General features: G+C 54.4%; 1 protein-coding gene across 1 annotated transcript; it reads left to right on the top strand.

The window, feature by feature from the left end:
* Positions 1–4,031: 4,031 nt before the first annotated feature.
* CDHR1 (cadherin related family member 1) lies at positions 4,032–23,076 on the top strand (the record flags this gene model as incomplete). Its single annotated transcript, XM_082853959.1, has 17 exons — positions 4,032–4,086; positions 4,603–4,698; positions 5,463–5,608; positions 6,427–6,477; positions 7,615–7,704; positions 8,971–9,057; positions 10,372–10,488; positions 11,478–11,621; positions 12,992–13,070; positions 14,363–14,463; positions 17,105–17,308; positions 17,807–17,959; positions 19,571–19,735; positions 20,134–20,201; positions 20,716–20,944; positions 21,597–21,854; positions 22,519–23,076. 17 exons carry the CDS (start codon positions 4,032–4,034, stop codon positions 23,074–23,076), a joined length of 2,601 nt encoding a protein of 866 aa, XP_082710085.1.
* Positions 23,077–23,190: the final 114 nt, after the last annotated feature.

The raw sequence follows: 23,190 nt of genomic DNA, 5'->3' as shown, positions 1-23,190 counted from the left end.
GCAAGTGGGTACTAGTTCCAGCTAGCTGGAGACTGGGGGAATGGGTGGCAGCCCCAGATTCCTGCAGAGTCTCTCAGTTAGGGGAACAAGTCGGGCCTTAGACAGATAAGAGGAAGAATGCCATCCCCATGTCAAAGGACACTGAGGCAGCCACCTTATACCTGGCCTGGACACAGCAAGGGGTCAGAGAGTGGCCACATTTCAGAGTAGATAATGTCCAGGACTCCTCAGCCCCACAGAGCCCACTGCTGTAGGGAGGGACTCCCAAATTCCAGCCAGGTGGGTATACCTGACCCAGACCTGTAGAGGACAGTCCTCAGGACCTCACCTGGGCTGGGATAGGAGGGACCTCACAGTCGTGTCCAGAGAAGGTACATCCCCTGACCCTATGCCTTCATGCTCGGTACCAAACCCCATCCTGGACCATGGCTTCCCTGTCATGAGCAGTCATTTTGTTGGAACTCGGCAGCTGAACAGAACAGCTCAGGATGCCAAGTTCCAGGGCAGACATTAGTCTGCCAGATGGTCTCATCCCAGACAGCTGGGGCAGTAGCAGGGTGCTGGAGACCAACCCTATCCCCCTCCTAGATCAGAGTCATTAGGAACATGAGCCCGAAAGCAGGCCTCTGCTGCTCAGCAACAGAAAGAGCTGAGAGCGCTCCTTGCCCAACCTCCCCTAGTGCAGGTGCACACACGTGACCTGGGCATGCGTGTTTAAATGAGGAGATGTGAGCGATCCGCTGGCTGTGCACGCATGTGTGCACAAATGGGTCTGCAAATGAGACTAGAACTCGTGTGTTTTCGGGCAGCTGTGTGAATGTGCGTGCATGTATGTGGGCAAAGGCCCGCGGGTTAGCACGCTCAGATCAGATATGATCAAAGAGGTCACAAGAGCCTGGGGTGACGTGCTGGCACATGGGGCTAGAACACACGTGCATGCCCAGTCTGGCAGCTGGCACTCGAATTCCCACTTTCTAACAGCGGGACCAGCTGTTTTACATCTACCTGAGGAAGAGCTCTTGGAACCTGACCTAGAGATGACCTGAGTTGGTATTTCACAGCAGGTGCCATGGTGAGGAGGCCCAGGGGAGAGGGAGCTTGTCACCATGCAGGGGTGACGGGCCCGTGGAGGATAAGGTGACAGGTGTGCCCGAGACTGCCCGGGGTCTTTGAGTGAGGGCCAAGCCCCATGTCCCATGGCAGGTGGGACTTTCCTTCCCAGCTATGAGAAACTGAGCCCTCCAGGCAGTTTCCAGACCCTCAGCGCCACAAGGTCAAGATCAGGGTCCATGGTGAGAACCTCCATAAAGAGCTGCTGTTTTTTTACGTTCTCAGATGCTTTGTTTGAGGACAGGGGCCGGTCTAGAGTGACTAACTCATTCCCGTTTAAGTCAAACTTTAATGGTTTTAGCATTGAAAGTCCAGTACCCCGGAAATCCCCTCAGTCCCAGGCAAACCAGGCCGCTAGTCACTATAAGAGATCTGAACCTGTACAACTGAAGGGGGACAGAAGTAGATAAACTACAAATACAAAATTAGGGCTCTGGAAGGGCGTGTGAGAAAGGGCTCAGGAGCTGAAGCTTCAGGAGCTCCACGGTCATCTTCCTCTGCCATGGAAAGAGTTTCAACTATTTTTACAGCCAGGCCAAACTGGGTGTGAATCCAGACTCTTTCCCTCACTGGCTGTGTGAGCCTGGGCAAGTGACTTACCCTTTCTGTGCTTTAACTTCTTCCTTTCGAAAGCAGGGACAATCACACCACACACACACACACACACACACACACACACACACACACACACACACACACACACACACACACACACACACACACACACGGCATGTGGGGTACTCCTTCTCTATCCCTCTCCAGTACAAGTCTGTTGACTGAGTGAACTGAGGAGAAAGAAGTCAAAAGCACCACAACCACTGGTGAGGAGATGGGCAGATGGGACACAGGGAGAGCTGGCTTTTCTCAGCACGTTGACACTTGCCCTAGGAAACCCTGTCTGTGCCTCCAGCTCACTGGGTGATCTACAGAGAGCCGCAGTCTCCTCATCTCTGTGTAGAACACAGGGAATGCTTGCCCTAGCTTTGTCCCAGCATTTTGTAACACGAATGATGCAGGAATGTCTGTGCAAGTTAAAGTGCATCTTTCCAGCAGACTCACGATACGGAGAACAAACTAGTGGTTACCAGTGGGGAGAGGGGCAATGTAGGGGTAAGGAATTAAGAGGTACGAACTATTAAGTATAAAATAAGCTACAAGGATTTATTGTACAAGACAGGGAAAGTAGCTAATATTTTATAATAACTATAAATGGAGTATAACCTCTAAACATTTTGAATCACTATATTGTACACCTGTAACTTATGTAATATTGCACATCAACTATACTTCAATAAATAAAATAAAATAAAAATAACTGTTATACCTTTTCAAAAAATAAATAAAGTGCACCTTTTCAGTGATAGGGCCAAGCCCGAGGGGATTCAACATGAAGGGTTTTGGTTAATTGGGCCTGAAAATTGCCAAACACTCTGGGACTGCTCATTCATCTTCTCCTTGGCCTGAATCCCTAACTCTTGCTAACAGTAGATGGAGGGGGACTGGCCTGGGGGATGGGGGATGCTCTACTCCTGTGAACGCGCTTGGGGAGGAAATGTTGGGACCCCAGCCTCTCTGGGGAGCACACAAAGGGGTCTTCTTTGTCTGTGGCCACACCCTCCCAAGGATATCCTTGAGAGTGACCAAGCTCGGGCCTGAAGTGTCCGCCCTGTACACCCTGTGAATATAAGGAGAACAGGCTGCTTCTTCAACCAGATGCTGGTGTCTGAGCAAGAAAGTGAGGGTCCAGCCCGGGGAAACTTATCAGGAACCAGGAGGCTCCTGAGCTTAAGTGTTTCTCCCAGCTCTCAGCACCCGGGGCCCCCATAGCAGCGCCTCGCTTGCCTAAACGTCTTCCAGGGATGGGAAGCTCACCCCTCCTGGGACAGTCCACGCCTGTGTTGGCCAGCTCTGTTAGCAAGTCTGTCCCATCATGGGGCCTGAATCTGCTTTCAAACAGTTCGCCCTTCCTTGCAAGGCGTGCGTGGGTCTGCTGCTTCTCCATGGTCACAACTGGGCACTGCAGATGGGGAGGGAGGCTAGCCTGCTGCCTGGCAATCTCTGCTTCCACCTTACTAGAGACTTGAAGGCCCTCTCTGCTGCCCACCACACACGTGGACCCCCACTAGTGACCAGACTAGTAATCGGACCCTCTGGGAGAGCTAGCCTGGCCTGGGAGGGGCAGGACAGGAATGGGTTGAGATCTCAGAGAGGTGGTCCTGATAAACCCTCACCATCTGCCCCTTTCCCAACCGCAAAGCTCACCCCCAAAGCCTTCAGGGCCACATCCCTGGAGTCGATTTGGATTTTTCAGGCCATGCCCTTCCCAGAGCCCACACACCCCCTTTCTGCCCCGCCCTCATTTCTCCTAGAGACTAGTGGGAGGGATCCTTCCGCGCTGAGGTTGCGCCCGTGCCCTGCCGCTGTTTTACAGTCAGGCTCAAACAGAGCGGCAAACTCCCTGACAGTCACAGAGGAAGTTCATAAGAAGGGAAAACTCCAGTGGAGCCCAGCCCTACCAGGATTTGTAGACCTGGAAAAAGTCCCAGTTTTCCAGTGCCCTGCGGCCCTGGGGTCCCCTTGGCTCCTGCGCTCCAGACCTGGGGTCAGAGGTCGCGGTAGCACAGAAGAATGCCCTCCCGCCCCCCACCCCCGCCCGCTGCTGGTAGCGGGTCCCCTCAGCTCTGCACCCAATATTGGTCTCGTTCCGCTGCGGGCGGGAGCGCTCCAGCGGCGCCGATCCGAGCCGTGTCATCCGCTTAGCGCCCTCCGCACCTTTCGGCGCTCCCGCCCACGCCCGCCTCCCGCCGCCGCCCCCCCCCCACCCCCACCCCGGCTCTGCACTCGTCGCGGGCCCAGGGCATGCTCCGTGCTGCGGCGCCCGGCCTCGGCTGCGGGGAGCAACGAGACCCGCCCGCGGAGACATGGGGCGCGGCCTGCGGGCCGTCCTGGCCCTGGGGCTGCTGTTCCACCGCCTGGGTGAGTGGCCGCAGGCCCCGCGGGCCCCGGTAGGGACGAGGGGTGGGTGCTGGCGCCAGCCGGGTGGACCCAGGGACAGTTCTGGACCGTTCATTTCCAGAGTGGGGCTCGGGATGGGGGACGGGGACACGGACTGGGGAAAGGGGATTCTCGCTGCTCTCCGCTTCTTCAGAAGCACAGTCGGAGGTTTGGCAGCTGCCCCGAGGGCTGTGGGAGGGTGTTTTCACTCCCCGTGTGACCTTGACCAGGGCACTGCCCCTCTCTGGGCGAGGCTTCCTAGTCTGCCCATCGATGGGGCTGAGACTGGCCGCTGCCTGAGTTCCAAACGCCCAGAGGGTGCGTGTCCCTGACAAGCCGAGCCCAGCCGGAGCCCACGGGAGGAGGTGGCCAAGGGCACCGGTGGGCGCGCTGGGCTCTGGGACGGGAGCCCTCGCCTGGGCCAGACGCGCGACCACGCCGGTGCCGAGCTGTCCCTGCGCGTGTTCGGGTGTCCTCTGTTCTGTGTTCTCTTCCTAGCCCAGGCCAACTTCGCCCCCTACTTTTTCGACAACGGGGTGGGCAGCACCAACGGAAACATGGCCCTCTTCAGCCTCCCGGAGGACACTCCTGTGGGTGAGTACGCCTGGCGTCTGCCCCACATAGGTCTCCCGGAGGGGTGGCCCACGTTCCCCTGGACATAGAGACCGAACCCGTGACTCCCGGGACATCCTGTTAGCGCTCTGAATTCCCTGGGGCAGTTGCAGGAAAGGAGGGCACGGGCGGCCGTGGACACCTAAGCTGGGCCAGTCCTGGAGACCCAGGCGCCGAGCCCAGAGACAGGGCCGGCCCCAGGGGCAGGCGGCAGTCCTCAGCGCTGGGGCCTTTACCCACTGCGTGACCTTGAGCAAAGTACTAACGTGCCAGAGCCCCAGGGCTCTAGGCTTTAAAATGGCCCCAGAACAATGAACTCAGTGGCATCTGCAGGGAGAGGAGCGGGAGAAGGAGGGAGGTTCACACTTCCTCTCCATCACCTGGTCTGGGAACCCTGAGCAAAAGAACCACTGCAGTGTACAGGAAGCACCTGCTCAGAATTCCCTGAATAATCCAAGCATGGGGAACAGTGCTGCCCGTGGGTCACCCCTCCACCTTAAGGCTCCTCCCTTTTCCCTCATCCCGCATCCCCAGTCTTGGTTCCTGGGACAGGAGTCATTTCCAGGCAGAGACCCTAGAGTTAGACCCAGCAGCCCTGAAGCCCTCTGTAATCCGTATTCTAGATTACAATCTGTGAAGCGGCAGGTACTAACAGCCATCTGATAGTCGTGAAGAATAAAGAAAAAGAGTAGGAAGCAGCCAGCTGGGACGGGGCCAGCAGTGAGCGCTCAGCTGTCTCTTTCCAGGCTCTCATGTGTACACCCTGAATGGAACAGACCCCGAGGGAGACCCCGTCTCCTACCACATCAGCTTTGACCCCAGCGCTAGAAGTGTCTTTTCGGTTGACCCCAATTTTGGAAACATAACCCTGATTGAAGAGCTGGACAGAGAGGTATGGGGACCTGTGAGGAACATTGCCTGCCAGGCATGTAGACAGACCTCTGTGGGCGGGAAGGTACCCTAGAGAGCATCCTTGGAGAGCTCCCATAAATCACAGAAAACTCAGCCAGCGGCTCAGGGCTGGAAAGACTGGTTTAGAAAGCGGCTCTGAGTTTGGTAAAACTCCTCCCCCTCTGTGCCCTCTGAACCTGCGGGTGACAGGGCATGGGCTGTGTTTCCCTTGTGAGATCCCACACCAGGCTGGCGGACCAGGTACCTGGACCTCAGCCGCGGAATGCTGCCAGCTCTGATCCAATGGCAGACTCCACCAGTACAGAGAAAGGAAAGGGTGGGTCCCAGAGACAGCTGGGGGACACGGCAGAGGAGGTGAAACTGTTCCCCCCTCCCTGTCACCCTACGGGACGTGGGGACCTCGACACCCACCGTGTCAAGGGGAGAGCTTGAGACACCACAGACCTGGACCTCTGAGGAACTGTAGAATATGGAGAGTCGAGGGAGAGATAAGGGGCAAAAAGGAAAACTTTTAAATGGATTAAAAACCTCTTCCTGGGTCCTCCAGCACACTCGTTAGCATCTCTCATTCTGACAGGGGTGCATTTTCTGTTGGCACCTCCACCCTCTGGGTTTATGAGAACCCCTGATGGGCCAAGCCCCAAAATAAGGTCTCAAGCATGGCCAGAGGCAGCTTTCAGCCACTCCGCCCTGCTCCAGGGCTCCCTTGAAATGCCCGGGCCTCCTCTGCTGCACCCAGCCTCCAGGGGTCCCTATGGTGCCTCAGACTCCTGGACACTTTGTCCTTGTGCTTCACAGGGGGAGGACGAGATTGAAGCCATTGTCAGCATTTCCGACGGCCTGAATCTGGTGAGTACACACTCCAGCCAGCCCCTGGCAGCACGTGGGGCAGGGCTCCCAGCAAACCCGAGCTGAGGTCCAGCAAGATCTGCCCCAACATGCTCATAGGAGAGAGGGGAAGGAAGGGAGGGAGAGCACACCCACATTCCTCAAGCAGTGTCTCCTCAAACCTGCTTGCCCATCCATCTCCTCCCGCCTGGCTCCTGGCTCTGCACCATCACCCAAACTGAACACCTGGGCACCCGACCCCTCCTTCCTCCCCTCCTTCCCCACAGCTGCCACTTTCGCCCAGCCCTCATCACTGCTTCCCGGATAATCCTGGGGGCTCCCCTCCCTCCAAGGCTCCCCGACCTCAATCCACATCTGGAGCCATCACTGTGCAGCACCAGACCTGGCCACAGATCCCAGCTCAGAAAGCGCTAGCAGCTGGCCCCCACTGCCCTCAGGGTGGAATCCAAGCTTCAGACTGCCATTCAGAGCACAGTCAGACTCACCCGCCTTCTCTCCCACATTCACCCCCCCAGCCGTGTAGCCCTAAATCTGCTTCTGCGCTCTAAACCCAAGTACGTGCTTCGCTCTGCCTTTGCCCGTGTTGCTGCTTCTTCCTGACACACCTTCCTCCTCTTCCCCTCTCACCTGACAAAGTGCTGCAGACCTTACTTCTCACACCTCTGTGAGGCCTCCCTGCTGTCAGCCACCACAGGCTGGGTCAGATGCCTCTTCTCTGGGCCTCTGGATGTAGCCCCCTAAACTGGTGCCTTTGCCTAGGCTGGGGCACACGGTGCCCTCAGAGTCATGTGGTGCAGGCCCCAGCCCCCAGCGCCCAGCCTGTTGTGGTTGCCGCCCTGAATGACATCACGACTGTTCTTTCATATGCTGCTATTTGCCCACCACCCCACCCTGCAAAGTTCACAGCATCAGACTGTGTCTTCTGTCTCCAGCATGGAGCACAGTGCTTGGCACCGAGTAGTTCCTTAACAGTATGTGCTGCATGAATGAATAAAAGAGGGAAGGAGGGAGGGAGGGAGTGGAAGGGAGGGGGAAGGAGGGGGCAGAGACATACACCTAGGGTGTTAGAGGCCATTGTCCCTTTATCACCCGGAAGGTCTCAATGCTCCAACACCTGTCCCCTTTGCCCCTTCTCAGGTGGCGGAAAAAGTCACTATCCTGGTGACGGATGCCAATGACGAGGCACCCAGGTTCATCCAGGAGCCCTACATTGTCCAGGTTCCCGAGGTGAGCAAGGGGCCACCAGGCAGGGTCGATGCACTCCCGCTCCAGGCCTCTGGGCTGCCCTGTGACCTGGCCAAGGGGACCAGGCATTGGAGTGAAGAGCCCTCTCCGTCACTCGCTACCCTCTGGAGACCCCTCCCCTCTGTGTCCTCCTGCCATCTCTGTTGCCAGCCCCTCACATTTTTATTCCAAAGGAATGTTCATTGACCATTTTCCATTAGAATTATAATGCACTTTCTTTTTGGGGGGGAACCCTCGCCCCCTGCAGTGAAAATGCCGAGTCCTAACCACTGGACCATCAGGGAATTCCCTATAATGTACTCTTATTGTGAAAATGTGAATTGTACAGAAAAGTAGGGAAAAGAGAGTTTCAGAAACCACCCTTAATCCCTCCAGCTTGAGACAACATTGTTAAATTTGGGGGTATTTCCTCCTCATCATTTTCATGATCATAGGTTCTTGCTTTCTCTTTGTTTTACATAGTTGTGACCATACTAAACATGTGCTTTCTGTATTCTATTTTTCACTGAATTTATAACATAAGAATTTTCCTCAGTAATTGTAAAGTTGCGGTAACTAAGATTTTAATAGCTTTCCTTGAGTGCATATTCCAGCATTTACTGAACTGTTCCTTTATGTTTGGATATTAAAGATACTTTAAGTTTTTGCCATCATAAGAAACACCAAACAACAGACTCTGAGCATAAAAGTTCCTTTCTCTAATTGGAATGATTTGACATTGCTGGGTCAAAGCCTGGGTGCCTGTGAGGTGTTGCCAGATTGATTTTCCAGAATGGTACCTGTTTGCCTTTCCCCTAGGATGTGAGAAAGGGTTTGTCTCCTGGTTCCTGGCCGACACTGGCCATTCTGGGAGTTTTAAATGTCTGCTAATTCAGTAGGCGAAAGATATTTGCGCTGGCTCTAAGCTGCACGTGTGTGATCCCTGGTGATACGGAATATGTCTGTGTTTGTTAACTGTTTACAGTCACTTCATATTTAAAGCCTTTGTCTATTTGGAGCCGTTCTCAGGGGGAGGATGTCTGTTTGTTCCTCCTTCCCTCTGCCCTTTCCTGACCCCGCTCTGACTCCAGTGTGTCTGCTCCATCAAGGCCCCTCCTCCTATTGGATGCTCCCTGGGTCAATCACCTCCTTTCACCTCTTTTTCACCCCTCACTTCCCTGACTCCACCTTTCCGTGCCCCCAGACCCCAGTTCCCCGAGCATCTGTCACTGCCCCTGGGACTGACCTTCTGTGGCTGTGACCCCTCAGGACACACCTGCCGGGAGCAGTATCGCCAAGGTCCGTGCAGTGGACAGGGACACAGGTTCTGGAGGGAGTGTCACCTACTTCCTGAAGGTAAGGTGGGACACACAGGAAATAACCAGAGGCCTGGGCTAGCAGGGACACCTGGACAGCCCCCATCTCCATCACTAAAGCCCTTAGGTCAGTGCCTCAACTGTTCCCAAAGATTGTCAGAGATGGTGCATCCCACCCAAAGAGGTCTCAGTAAATGCAGGCGTGGGATGAATAGGTGGGGACCTAAGACTGGCCTGAGAGGAAGCCGTCTTCCCCTGACTGGCACATCCTGGCTCCCTCTGAGTTGACCTGCCTCCCTCTCCCCAGATCTCAGGACCCTCAGCTCTCCCCCTACCAACCCCTCCCCCAGAAGATGGCCTGGGCACTTTGCACACACACCAAGTAAAAGAAACTTGTCTGAGCCTAGAAGTGTCAATCGGAAAAAAGGCAGAAGGGGCAACTCTCAGAATGAGCAGAGCTGTGACACCTCCACCCTACCCTTGTCCATCCATCCCACCCTGTCGAAGGCGGAGACCCCTCCCCACACCTCCTGCCTTTCCCTGGACTCCTCCGGAACCCACTGCCCTCCTTCCCATGGCTGCTGTTTCTGCAGCATCTTCTCTGCTCTCCACAGTTAATCACTTGCTCTCACCATTTTCAAGGCAGTATAGCTCAGTGGCTAGAGAGACAGGTTCTGGAGAAAGCCCCTGGGCTCCACGGGTTCTGGAAAGACTCCACCACTTCCCACGCATGGGGCTTCCATCATTGTATGACTTTCCCAGCTCAGTTTCCTCAAGTCGAAAGCGCACCCTCATCGGATAGTTGCGAGGATTAAATACGTGTCCAGCTCCAACAACAGCTCCTGACACACAGTCACCCCTCTTCAGATTGAGGATTGTCTTCTGTCCCCCTCTGACCACTCCAACCCCCTACCCAGATGCTGCTGACTGACCCCCAGTCACTTAATGGAGGGGTTGGAAGATCCCGAAAGCTCTCTCTGTCACTATGGCTTTCAGCCCTCACCTCCTCTAGGTTAGAGCACTCTGCTGACATTTCTGCCTGCTGGAAACTCCAGGCCAGAGCTTAGCCCCGAGCTGGGCCCCGTTGTTTTCTAGCTGAGCTGAGAAAAGAGCTGAGGCCCTGCTGGAAGGGAACGTCTTTGCTGGACTGAGGGAGAGGGAGGGGAAGCCCAGAGCCCTAGGAAGCGGGACCCTGGGGGCCGGGAAGACTGAGTGTCCTGAAGTGTGCACCTCAGCCCTGAGACCAGAGTTCGTGTGATGAAGGGAGGACGGTGAAGACCCCCTTTCAGGAAGCAGAGCAGGCGAGGGACCTGGGTCCCTCCCCAAGGCCCAGCCTGCCCCTCGCTCTTTACAGAATCCGCACTCCACCAAGTTTTCTGTGGACCGCCACAGTGGTGTACTCCGCCTCCAGGCTGGGGCCACGCTGGACTACGAGAAGGCCCCGGCCCACTTCATCGCTGTGGTTGCCAAGGTAATAGAGAGGGAGGAATGGCAGCACCTGGACTCTCCTCAGCCTCCGTCAGGGGAAGCTGCCCTAGGATTGGAGCAGCTAGGGTCTACAACTGGGGGGCAGTTCGGGGCAGAAGGTACAATGGGGAGGGGATGGGGGGGTGCAGCCGCTCGGAATCTCTAATGCGTGGAGCCTGCCCAGACATGGACATATTCTCCAGGGAGGCTGGTGTTTCTGAGCCAGAGAGGGCTCACATCCACGCAACCTGGCCTCTGGGCTCCTCTGTTTCTCTGCCCGGGCTTGCTCACCCTCCTCTTCCTCTCTGTGTGACCGGTTACCCTCTCTGAGCCTCAGTTTTCTCATCTGCCCACCCCGAGACTTCACTAAATTCCTCATACTTCTAAAGCGTGTGACATGGGATCTGCAGCTCAGCAGGTGCTCGCCCAAAGCGGCTGCTCTTTCCCGAGGGCAGGAAACCCAGCCGTCCCTCTAAGCCCCCCATTTTCTTTTCCAGGAAGGCCCCTGCTGGTCACTTATTGGCTACAGGGCACCCCCCTCAGTCTGCACCAGGAGGCTCGTGCCGGGCCTGCCTGCCAGCCACTCCACGAGCCCACGGCTCCATTATACACGCTCAGGCGCGGGTCCACATCGTGCTCTTAGCAGGTCCTCAGGAGTGTTTGAGGCTTGGCTCCGGGCTGGGAGAGGGGATTTGGCTCTGACCCCCTCCTCCTCTGCTACTGATCAGACATGATTTCCCTGGAGAGAAACCTAACCCTCTTTCCAAAGGAATGCCTACAAGCGCCTACTGCGTAGCAGGCACTGATTGAAGACCTTCTTGCATCATCTCATTTAATTTTCCTAACACCCGTACGAGGGCAAAATTATCTCCAGGTGACACGGAAGCAAACGGAAATCAGGGAGGGCAGCCAGTAAGTGACAGGAGCCGGATTCTGTGGGAGTCTGCTCAACTCCAGAGCCCAACCTCTCTTCCCTCTCCGACCCTTCCCCAGGATGGCGGAGGGAGGCTGCGAGGGGCCAGCGTGGTGCTCTCGGCCACCACCACGGTCACAGTCAATGTGGAGGACGTGCAGGACATGGCCCCTGTCTTCGTGGGCACGCCCTACTACGGCTATGTGTACGAGGACACCCTTCCGGTGGGTGGCTGCGCCCCTCAGCCCAGTGTCACCTCCAGACACCTCCTGCCCTGTCCTTCGCGCTGCCCGAGGATCCCCCTGCTGGATGGCTGGGCTCGACCCGGGCTCGCGCGCCTCAGCTCACGGGGAGGCCGGCTCTGGACCCCTCACTCAGGCCACAAACAGGTCGTTTTGCATGGGGAAGTAGGCCCGGGAAGAAGCGGTGGCTTGTGTGTGGAGCACGTACCGGGTGCCCAGGCTATGCCAGGCATTTCTTCACTCACTCAGGCTTACGCCAGCCCGGCTGCACATGTCAGCCCTTCAAAAGGGCTGAGAAGAGAGGCTGGGAAGAGAGCTGATGATTTGGTTTAGGTGGCCCTTTCCTCCACCTCGTACAGGAGGCGAGGTGCCTTTCGCTTCCCTCCCTCCAAGTCTGTAGCCTGGGGCCCCTCAAACCGGTAGTTCTCCCACAGTTTGCTGCCGAATCACCACAACCCTTGTCGGACATCACACGCGGGCCCAGCTGGAAGGCTGGCCTCAGCTTCCTCCCCCTTCAGCGCAGTCTCCGTCCCTCCTTCCCCCGCCCCCCGCCCACCGCCAACCCTGTGTTTTGTGTTTTGACCTCTCAGGTTCCAGCCCTGGGCCTGGCATCCAGGGGCTGGCCTCCCCTCCACCCGGGAGCCCCCACCATCCTCTACTCAGCCCAGCCCTCTCGCCACTGCACCCTTTTCCTTCTGCCGGACACGTGCCCATGGGCCTAACACCTCCTGCCCTTCTCGGCTCAGCCCAGGCACTGCTTTCGCCGACATCTTCGGTTGATGTCTGCTCCTACGCCCAGCACGCCCCTCCACGGGCACGCCCCTCCTTGGGGTGGGCCCATGTGTTTATGTGCTCCCCCAGCCACACCTCCCATGGCCACGGCTCAAGAACTCTCTGTGGAATGGAATCGCATTCTCAATTTTCACTTCCCTGGATTCTGATAATTCCCAACTTCATACAACAATGAAAACACTTACTGAGCACTACTCGTGTGCTGGGCCCAAGCTAAGACATCACCTTTTCAGGTGCTGGCAGCCGAGTGGTGCAGAAGGGCGCAGAGTGAGGGAGAGAGAAAGGCCGGGCTGCTCCCTGGGGGGCCGCAGGTCAGAGCAGGGCGAGGCCCAGACGGTCCTGCTGAGGAGCTAAGCGGGAAGGAGGTGCCGGGGCGGGGGGAGAGGACAGTCAGGAAGCTGCCATGAGGATGGATAGGCCTCCGGGGAGACGGGCCTGAGTAGGGAGACCAGGAGGGGGTGGCAGGCCAGGATCGAGCAGGGCTTGTCAGGTGGGGCAACTTCCCAAAGCCTTCGAACGGCCCCCCAGGGCCACAGGGTAAAATCCTTGTTCCCCCCAAGGGCTCAGAGGTCCTGACCGTCATCGCCATGGATGGAGATCGCGGCAAACCCAACCGTGTTCTCTACAGCCTCGTGAACGGTGAGTCTGGGGCTCACTGCTGGGCTGCAGCTACAACTCGTTGGGTAACCAGGGTGAGATCCAACCTCTCCGGATCCCAGTTTCCTCATCTATAGGCCAGAAGCACAAGATGCGTGGAGAAGAGTGGCTGGGTCCCTGCAGGAGGCGGCACGTCTCCTTGGGCGTCTGCTTTGGTCCCTGCTTCTCATTATGTCCAGCAACAGGGAGAGATGCATTGGGCAGGGAGGGGCTGGGGGCTGGATACTGAGAGCGGCACAGGTGGTGCCAATTCACGTTCCCACAGGCTCCTGGGCATACCTCGTTAATGGGAAGGGGTGGCAAGATTTCTTATACTCTTTAAATTGCCATGTGTTTTTCTCATTCTTTTAAATGTTTTGGCCTAGAGCATAGAGTTGAATTCAGTGAATTAAATGCAATGATGATTTTGCATGTGCCTAGTACTAGCCCTGTACATGGGTGAGAAAACTGAGGCTCAGAGAAGCTAAATTATCCCAAGTTCCCATTGGGTTTGAACCTAAGTCTGCGGGCTCTTTCCACAGCTGGGCAGCAACTGAGCAGGAGAAGCCAGCCCTGGGGAGGGCTCTTGAGCCCTCAGTAGCTGGTCCCCTCCAGGGGACCACCACACCTCGTACCTGGTCCCAGACGTGCACACATCTCTATGCTCTCACTCAGACACCATCACCTCCTCTGACCCTGTCCCTGGGACATGCCTGGTACACACTCCCCTTCAAGCAGCTCACACACGTGCAGATGTGTCCACTATCACACACAGGCATCTCTCCCCAGGCATGCAGACCTCTGACTGCCTTCCCTCCCCTCCACCGCTGCAATCGTTCAAACACCTACCGAGTGCCCACACCACACCATCTCCTCTCCTGTCTTCTTGCATCTCCCTCTACTCCTCCTCCTCCAGTCTTTCTCTTTCTTCCCTCCATTATTTTCTCTCCTTCTCTCCACCCCCATCTCCCTTCTTCTATACCTCTTTATTTCTCCTTTCTCTTTCTATCACACACACACACACACACACACACACACACACACACACACACACACGAAGCAAAATACTAGAGCACCTGGGAGGCAGAAAGTAGTGAGCTTGAGTCCCAGTTCTGCACTCACTGTGTAACCTTAGATAAGTTACTTTGCGCCTCTGAGACTCAGTTTCCTCATTGGCAAGACACAGATGATAATAGGGGAGACTTGAATGAGATAACGTCTGAGGAACGTATGGCACCCTGCGCCACCGTGTGGCCTTGTTCAGCACTGCAGGGCACATCTCTCTTCTGTGACAGGCAGTGATGGAGCCTTTGAAATTAATGAGACGTCTGGAGCAATCTCCGTCACCCAGAGCCCTGCCCAGCTCCGGAGAGAGGCGTATGAGCTGCATGTACAGGTACCCTCCCACGAGCTTGGCGTTCCCCACCCTTTGGCCCTGGAAGGTTCCAAAGGTGATGAGACCTGGGCTGCCCCCTTACCCCCCAGGGCTCGCAGGATCTAGGGAGGAAGGTTCTAGATGTTGCTTCAAGGAGCACCTACAAGAGGTGGTACCTGGCGAGGGGAGCTGTGATGAGGCAGGAGAAGGAAGGATGGAAGCAGCGATGCCATGAACATGGGTAGGACCCAGCAAGTGGAGACTGGTGTTGGGGAGCACTGTTTAGGGTGGGGCAGGCGGAGGCCTTGCAAAGCTAGGAAAGCCCAATGAGCCGAGGCTGGAGGTGAGAGCACATGATGTAGCAGGGGCGCAATGAGGGGTCAGGTGGGACCGGAGCCAAGAGTCCACAGGCAGTAAAGGGGAAACGGTTGGAGCCCAGCTGGTGCCGGAGGAGCAAAGGCCTTGAATATGAGGCATGGGTTTTCCCTGCAACAGGGCCAGCTTTGCGGCCATGCAACCTGTGAGATGACACAGGAAACACAGTTAGAAGGGTCCCATGCTGGGCTTAATGCTCTGCTCTTGCTGTCTTGAAATTCTCAAGGGGCCCCCTATTTTCATTTTTCACTGGGCCTGCAAACTATGTACCTAGTCCTGCCCAAGAGCAGGGAAGAGCCATGGAAAGGTTTGAGCAGAATTAGAGTCTTGTTAAAAGCTCACTAGACCAGTGGGATTCCCAAAATCAGAGAGCTTGGGAAAAAAGATTTCCAGGACACACTCCTGAGGATGGGTATTTAGTATGTCTGGGGGAAACCCAGGATTCTGCATGTTTTGAGCTCCCAGGTGATACTGGCACCAGTCTCAGCCTGACGTTTGAGAGCACTGGTCCCAACTTGGGTTTGGAGGGAAGTGGATGAGAGGTAGGGAAGCAAAGCCATCAGCCCAGGTGACAGATGCCGAGGGGCCGTGGGGATGAGCGGAGGCGGAACGGTGAAAATGGACGAACGGCAAACTGTGAAGGAGACAGACTCCACAGAACGGGGCCATGAGGGGTGGGGGAAAGGAGAGGGAGGGATGCATCTAGGGTGGTACCGTGCCATCAGGAACACAGGTGAGAAGGCAAGTTGAGTAGGATGGGCATGAGGCATTCTGGTGCCTCGGGGACATTCAAGTTGAAACATCCAAACTTGTGGGTACAGGTTTGGACTTCAGGGCAGACAGCATCAACATACAGGTAGCTGTGAAAGGAGGGGAGGGCATGAGGCCACCCAGAGGAGGGCTGGGGGGAGAGAGGAGCCACCGGCTCAGAAGGCCACTGCGGGAGCACCGCAGGATAAGAGTGAGGAAGAGGGAGGTGCCGGGGAAGGAGAGACCAGGGGTCAAGTCCAACCTGCAAAGGGGAGCCACTTTAGCCAAGGGGACAGCACACTCGGAAGGGGGAGGGGGAGTGGGCAGTGCCACCTGCAGCATGGAAGTCAGTGTGAAGTATCTGAGTTGGGGACGGGCTGAGCATTGAATGGGAGGAAAGGGGGCAGAGGGCACAAGCTTCTACCAAAGAAGAGTTAGGAAGCAGCTAGTGTGTGATGGAGTAGAGGGCAGGGAGGGTCATTTGAGGATAGGTAAGACCAGACATGCTTATAGGAGAGCGGAAGGAAGCCCTTGCAGGTCCTCAGATGGTATTCGCCACCCGTTCCTGAGGTGCTTGTGGACTCTTGGCCCTGGCTTTGCAGCCTGTATTTGTCATCCACTGTGCATCGCCACACCTCCCCTCCCTGCAGCCTCCCCCTGGACAAGTGGACACAAGTGCAGAACATGGCAAAGCTAGGGTTTGAACCCGCGTCTGGCTGCAAGGAGAGGGCAGTGCAGTGAGGTGGAGAGAGCACTGCCTAAGGAATCAGACGCATCTACTTGCTTCCTAGTCCAGCTGTGTGGCCCCGGGCGACTGCCTCACTCCTCTTGCCTCATCTGTAAAACAGGACAAGTAATAGCACTACACTGGTTTCCTATGACTGTTGTAACATAGCACCACAAATTTGGTGTCTTAAGACAACACACATTTATATCTTGCAGCTTTTGTGAGTCAGGAGTACAGGGTCAGCTTAGCTGGGTCCTCAGTTTCAAGGCCTCTCACGTAGCTGCCAACAAATTTTCAGCCAGGACTGGGTTCTCATCTGAAGGCCCAGCTGGAGGAGGGTTAGCGTCCAACTATTAGGAAAACCTAATAGTTTTCCTACATACAATGGTTATTGGCAGGATTTAGTACCTCGTGGGCTGTCAGACTAAGAACCTCTGTTCCTTGCTGGCTGTTGGCTAGACATCACCATTAGTTCCTAGGAACACAGGCCTCTTCAACACAGCTGTTTGCTTCATCCAAGCCAGCAAAAGATAGATATAGATAGATATCTTCTATCTATCTAGAAGATAGAAGTTATGACCTAATCTAATCACTTATTAGTGATTAGATTAATCACAAATTAGTGACCTAATCACTAAGTGATATCTCATCACCTCTGCCATATTCTGTCAGTTTGAAGCAGGTCACTAGGCCAGGCCACACTGAAAAAGAGGAGATTACATAAGGGCATGAATACCAGGAGGCAGGGATCATTGGGGCCATCTTGGAATCAGCCTGCCACACAGCCATAGCCACCTGTCCCCACCCCAGGTGACTGAGGTCAGCTCTGCAGGGACCCCAGCTGCCCAGGCCATGGCCCCTGTCACCATCCGGATCGTGGACCTCAACAACCATCCGCCGACATTCTATGGAGAGAGTGGACCCCAGAACAGATTTGAGCTGTCCATGTACGAGCACCCGCCCCAGGGGGAGATCCTGCGGGGCCTCAAGATCACTGTCAACGACTCAGACCAGGTATGTGGTCCTGCCCTCCACTCTGTCTTCCTGCAAACCACATGGGACCAAGTCCCAAAGCTGCATGAGCCTTTCCTGCTGATGTCACAGGGGACTGGAGAGTCCCAAAATGAATGACGCAAGAGTGGGTAACCAAGAGAGAGAGGAGGGAGGGTAGATAATCAAAGACTAGCTGCTTGGCCTAAATATATTCACAATTAAAAGGAAAAAGCCAGTCAAATGAAAGCACCTGTGCGTCTGACCCTCCAGACAGTGCAGATGTGGCCTGTTGCCTCCTGTGCCCGGCTCAGGGCGAGGCTTTCTGTGCTTGTTTCCTTGGTGAGTCTTCATAGTCTGCTCAACCTTTCTGATTCTTCATCACCTCCCCTATAGAAAGAAGTAATAATACTCACCTCCCGGGGTCAAGGGCACGTGAAGGCTCCTTGCAGAGCGCGACTATCTAATGAGTTTCTGTTCTCATCCATCTTCCCTGTTTCCTTTCTCCAAACTGTTGTCCAGGGAGCCAATGCCAAATTCAACCTGCGGCTGGTGGGACCCGGGGGCATCTTCCGAGTGGTCCCCCAGACGGTTCTGAATGAAGCCCAAGTGACGATCATTGTAGAGAACTCAGCCACCATTGACTTTGAAAAGTTCAAAGTGTTAACCTTCAAGGTAGGTGATGCTTTGCACTACCCTGAATGGGGGGGTCACAGCAGTACCTAGATTCATTCCTAAGGGGTCCCTTGTCACACTCTGCCCCTCCTGGCCCTACTCCTTTCCTCTCAGTTTCTCTGCCCCTCCTGCTGATTTGAGGAGTAAGAGGAAAAGGGAGAAGAAGAATCATGACACAAGAACCTTCTCTTACTGCACACAGCCTCACTGAGCTCCCGCTTCTAAACTACGACTGTCCCCAGGAATGCATGGAGGGGTGTCCAAAGGAAAACTACCAATACGATGTGCCATGTGAATAGATTGAGAGAAGAAAACCATTTGATCCTCAGGATAGATGTTTTCTCATACACATTTGACATATGTCATCTATTCTGTTAAAAACTTTAGCAGGAGATGAAAAATATACCCCTTTGTACTTGTAATTATTTAAAATGATAAACATAAATAAATAATGCATATTATACATAAATATATAATTTATATTAATAAAAAGGAAAAATACTTTGTTGCTATTTTTTAAATTGTTTTAATTACTTATGATTATAAATGCATAGACACCGATAGCTAGCATCATGCTTAAAAGTGAAATTCTACACAACATTGTAAAGCAACTGTACTTCAATCAATCAGTCAGTCGATAAAAGTGAAATTCTAAAAGCATTCTATGAAGCCAGGAACAAAACGTGGATAACTGCTCTCACCACTATTCTTTAACACTATTCCTAGAATAACATTATTCCTGGATAAAAAAAGGAAACAAAAGGTACAAACATTAGAAAGGAAGAGTTGAAAATTATTATTATCATCATTATTTTAGATGATGTGATTGTTTGCTTAGAAAAATCTAAAAGAAATGATCAAAAAACTGTTAGACACAGCAAAGTTGCTAACATGATTGATTATAAAGTTGATACACAAAACCTAATAGTTTTCCTACGTACAAAAAACAGCAATGAGAATAATGGAATAAGAGAGCACTTTTACAGTAACAACTAATAGATAAAATTTCTAGGAATTACCATAACAAGAAATATGCAGCATCTAAATGACAAAAAAATGCACAAATTTAACAAAAGGACATAAAGAAGGCAAGAAATATAAAGACACACCCTGTTTAAAAATGCAAATTCTCGTCAATTAATAAAGAATCACACCACCTCAATTAAGTCTTACCCAGAATTTCCTTAGGGGAGGAGGGAGGGGGCTTGACACAATTATACTGGTTTTTATCTGGAGAAATAAACTTGAATAGTCAGGAAATTCAGGTAAAAAGAATATGAGGCAGGAGCTTGCTCTAACAGATATTAAAGTATATTATGAAGCAAAATAGTTTTTTTAATGGAAGTTTAAAACAAAGGAATATGCAAATCAGTGGAGCAAAAGAAATTGGTCCCAATGCAGATGGCAACCATAAGGAAATGGGCATTGCAGTCAGTGGGGAGGGAAATGATGTGTGCCTTAGAGGTGCCCCCTGCAGGTGGGGGCAGGCATAGCTGGCTGGCTGCTGAGAAAACGGGAGACAAGGCAGGGATGATACTGAGACGGGACGTGGCAGGCTCTCTGCAGAGCGACTGCCAGCCAGACAAGTTCTCCTTTTCCTTCCTTCCCCAGCTCCTGGCCATCGAAGTGAACACCCCAGAGAAGTTCAGCTCCACAGCGGACATCGTGATCCAGCTCCTGGACACCAATGACAATGTCCCCAAGTTCACCTCCCACTACTACATTGCCAGGATCCCTGAGAATGCCCCAGGGGGCTCCAACGTGTTGGCTGTCACAGTGGGTTGGGGCTGACCCAGGGACTGGGGGTGAAGGGGGCCTTGTGAAGTCAGACAAACTGGGGCTCCAGTTTGAATCGCGAAGCCCACACTCACTGGCTGTGTTCTTAGACAAGCTACCTGCCCTCTCTGAGCCTGTTTCTTCTATACAGTGGGAATAACAGCACCTCACAGGACTATAATGAGGACATATAATGAGAAACACAAGGCCTTCCAGATCTGATTCCTCCAATGCTTGAGATCTCCTGGGGCGAAACTAGGGCTCCAGAGCAAGGGCTCCAGATCAGTTTCTCCCCAGCTGGGCAAACCCCCCAAATCCTTGTTTTGCCATTGAAAGCAAGAGCTGCCAACATGCCCTGACAAAGGGGCAGGGGCCACTGGGAGCTTTCTCTCTTCCAGGCCGTCGATCCGGACACAGGTCCCTGGGGTGAAGTCAAATACTCCATCTATGGATCCGGGGCAGACCTGTGAGTAGATCCAGAATCCCGGACAGGACCTCAGGCAAGGGATTTGGGAGGCTGAGGGTGGAGGAGGATCTGTGCTAAAGGCAGGAGGAGCCTGGGAAGAGCAGGACCTGGGTCGGGAGGCAAGCCTGGGTGCAAGGAATGGAGGGGAGCTGTAGACAGCCTGAGGTCAAGGTGTGGGGACCCACCAGGTGAGTTGAGTCTGAGAGAAGGGACATCATTATGGCCTGGAGCTGGGGCTCGTGGCCTTGGGGGCCAGGCATGCCGTGCTGGGCTAGGAAGGGGCAGGTGGTGGGAGGAGAGGGAAGGGCTGTGACTCGGGTTAAGTTCTACATTGATAAGACTGCTAAGTAGGTGGGTGGTCCTGCGGGATGCCTTGGGGAAGCTGCCTGGTGCATTACCGCCCCTTCCTGTAGGCGGCTCCTTACCGCAGGCACGTGTGCACCTCTGTGAGTGTACACGCGTGTACGTGAGTGTGCTTGTGCACACCCTTGCCTGCGCTGTCTGTGCCCGACAGCTTCCTGATCCACCCATCCTCTGGGATCATCTACACCCAGCCCTGGGCCAGCCTGGATGCCGAGGACACTGCCAGGTACAACTTCTACGTGAAGGCAGAGGACATGGAGGGCAGGTACAGCCTAGCCGAGGTGTTCGTCACGCTGCTGGATGTCAATGACCACTACCCCCAGTTTGGAAAGAGCGTCCAGGAGAAGACAATGGTGCTGGGGACCCCAGTGAAAATTGAGGTGGGCTTTGAAGGTAGCTGAGCTCCCCTAAAAGTCTTGTCCCTGCAACTGCAAGCGGCACTGTAGCATAAGAATTTCTTTTAAAATATACTGGATTCCTGAAATAAGCAAGGGTTTTTAAGGTACTTTATATACCCTCATCCCCACCTCAACCCAGAAGTAACCTCTGAGAAAGAAGATATTTTTGCCACTTTACACATAAAAATAAATTAAGGCTCAGGCAGGTTGCATGTTCGGTTTGCCTGAGTTCACACAGCTGGTCTGCCTGCCCTTACAGCACCGCTTTCCCTGCTGCACTGCCTTCCCGATACGGAAAAAGCACGAACCCTGGAACCCAACAGACTTGACTGTGGATCCCAGCTCCCCTCCTCTACCTCTCCATCCTTAGACAAGTCACTCCACCTCCAGGCTTTTGGTTTTTGACAATACTGGACTGCCTAGACTTGTTCTGAGAATGAACTGCTACAACACACAGAGAGCCAAGCGCAGACCCACCCTGGCTCATTCAATTCCTCTCCCAGCTCCATTCACTCAAATAGGATTAGGACCATTTCCCTTCAGCCCAGCCAGCTCTATATGACATGTTGGTTGAGCCAGGGTACACAAGTATCGCCCCCGAAGCCCAGCTCTGTCTGTCCCTCTCTGTGCACAGGCCACAGACCAGGACGCAGAGGAGCCCAACAACCTGGTAGACTATTCCATCATCCACGCAGAGCCAGCCAACGTGTTTGACATCGATACACACACAGGGGAGATCCGGCTCAAGAACTCCATCCGCTCCCTGGATGCCCTGCACAACATCACACCCAGCGGGGACCACACGTGGTCGCTAGAGGTGCAGGCCAAGGACCGCGGCTCCCCATCCTTCAGCACCACGGCCTTACTCAAGATTGACGTCGTAGACACTGAGGTGGGTACGGAGCCCTGATCTGCGGGGGGGTGGGGGGGAGGGCCAGAGGGCCAGCTCAGACCTCGTTGCCACGTGGCCAGAGGGAGAAAGACCACCTTCCTCCAAAGACACCCACCCAATGCTCTCGAAGACCACCTGTGCCATCAAACACACAGGCTTTGAAACCAGCTCGAAATCCTAGTCTCAACACTTTGTGATGGTGTGACTTTGGACTTTGCTAAGCCTCCACTCCCTTTCTGTAAAATGGGACTAATGATGCCTCCTTCACATGGGTGTTGAAAGGCAGAAGTAAAATCATTATGTGTAGTTCTCAGCTCAGGGTCTGGCAGGAGGTCATCACTTAAGAGGTTCCTAATGCACTTGGGCAAACGTGACACACACTCCCCCCAGTCAAAGGAAAGCAGTAGCAGCTAATGCAGGAGTTCTTCATTCAGAAGAGATGCTTGCATCATGCTCTCTCTGTGTGCATTGTTCTGCAGAGGTGCATGCATTGTGTTTTCTCTGTGTGCATTTTTTCTGCAATGAAGCCCGTAGTGCTCAGCAGATTCTCCAAGGGATGCCTGACCCCAGAAAGCTTAAAAACCATCAGACTTAAGGGAGCTTACGGCCCCTGCTCTGTCCTCCGGGGACGAGGCAGGAGCAGCCGAATGCATCTATCTTCCAGATGCTGTCCCGAAACCCCATGGCTGCCTTCCTGATGCAGACCAAAGACAACCCCATGAAGGCCGTGGGTGTGCTGGCCGGCATCATGGCCATTATTGTGGCCATAACCGTCCTCATCTCCACCGCCACCTTCTGGCGCAACAAGAAGTCCAACAAGGTCCTGCCGGTGCGGCGTGTGCTCCGCAAGCGGCCCAGCCCTGCACCCCGCACCGCCGTCGTCAAGTGGCTCAAGTTCAGAAGGACCAAGGCCGCTGACAGGTTTGTGCTCAGAGAGGATCCTCCCAATGAGAACTGCAACAACAACAGCCTGGGAAGTGCACCGCCCCCCAAAGTCCCCGCTCCCCCTCCACCACCCAGCATGGCGCCCAGCATGGGACCAGCCCATTGGATGGTGCCTACAGTCTCTGGCTCACTCGCCCCTCAGCGACCCCATCCATCACCAAAACCCAAGGCCTTGGCAGAACACGAGGCTGCGGGAAGACCCGTCCAGTCAGCTCTGGTCTCTGAGCTCAGGCAAAAGTTTGAGAAGAAGAATGTGCATAACGAGGCTTACTTCTAGAACGTGTCCTGTGGTCCCTCTCCCAACCCGATTGCCCAGCTGCTTGGGCTGTACTCCCCAGCTCTGCCCCTCAGGGTCGCCCCTGTTTTGTGCAATGGTGTAACCCCCACATCC

The sequence above is a fragment of the Leucopleurus acutus genome (assembly GCF_964270905.1).
Source record: "Leucopleurus acutus genome assembly, chromosome: 14".
Lineage (NCBI taxonomy): Eukaryota > Metazoa > Chordata > Mammalia > Artiodactyla > Delphinidae > Leucopleurus > Leucopleurus acutus.
The sequence above is the reverse complement of the archived record's forward strand: the minus strand, read 5'-3'. Positions and strand labels throughout refer to the sequence as shown.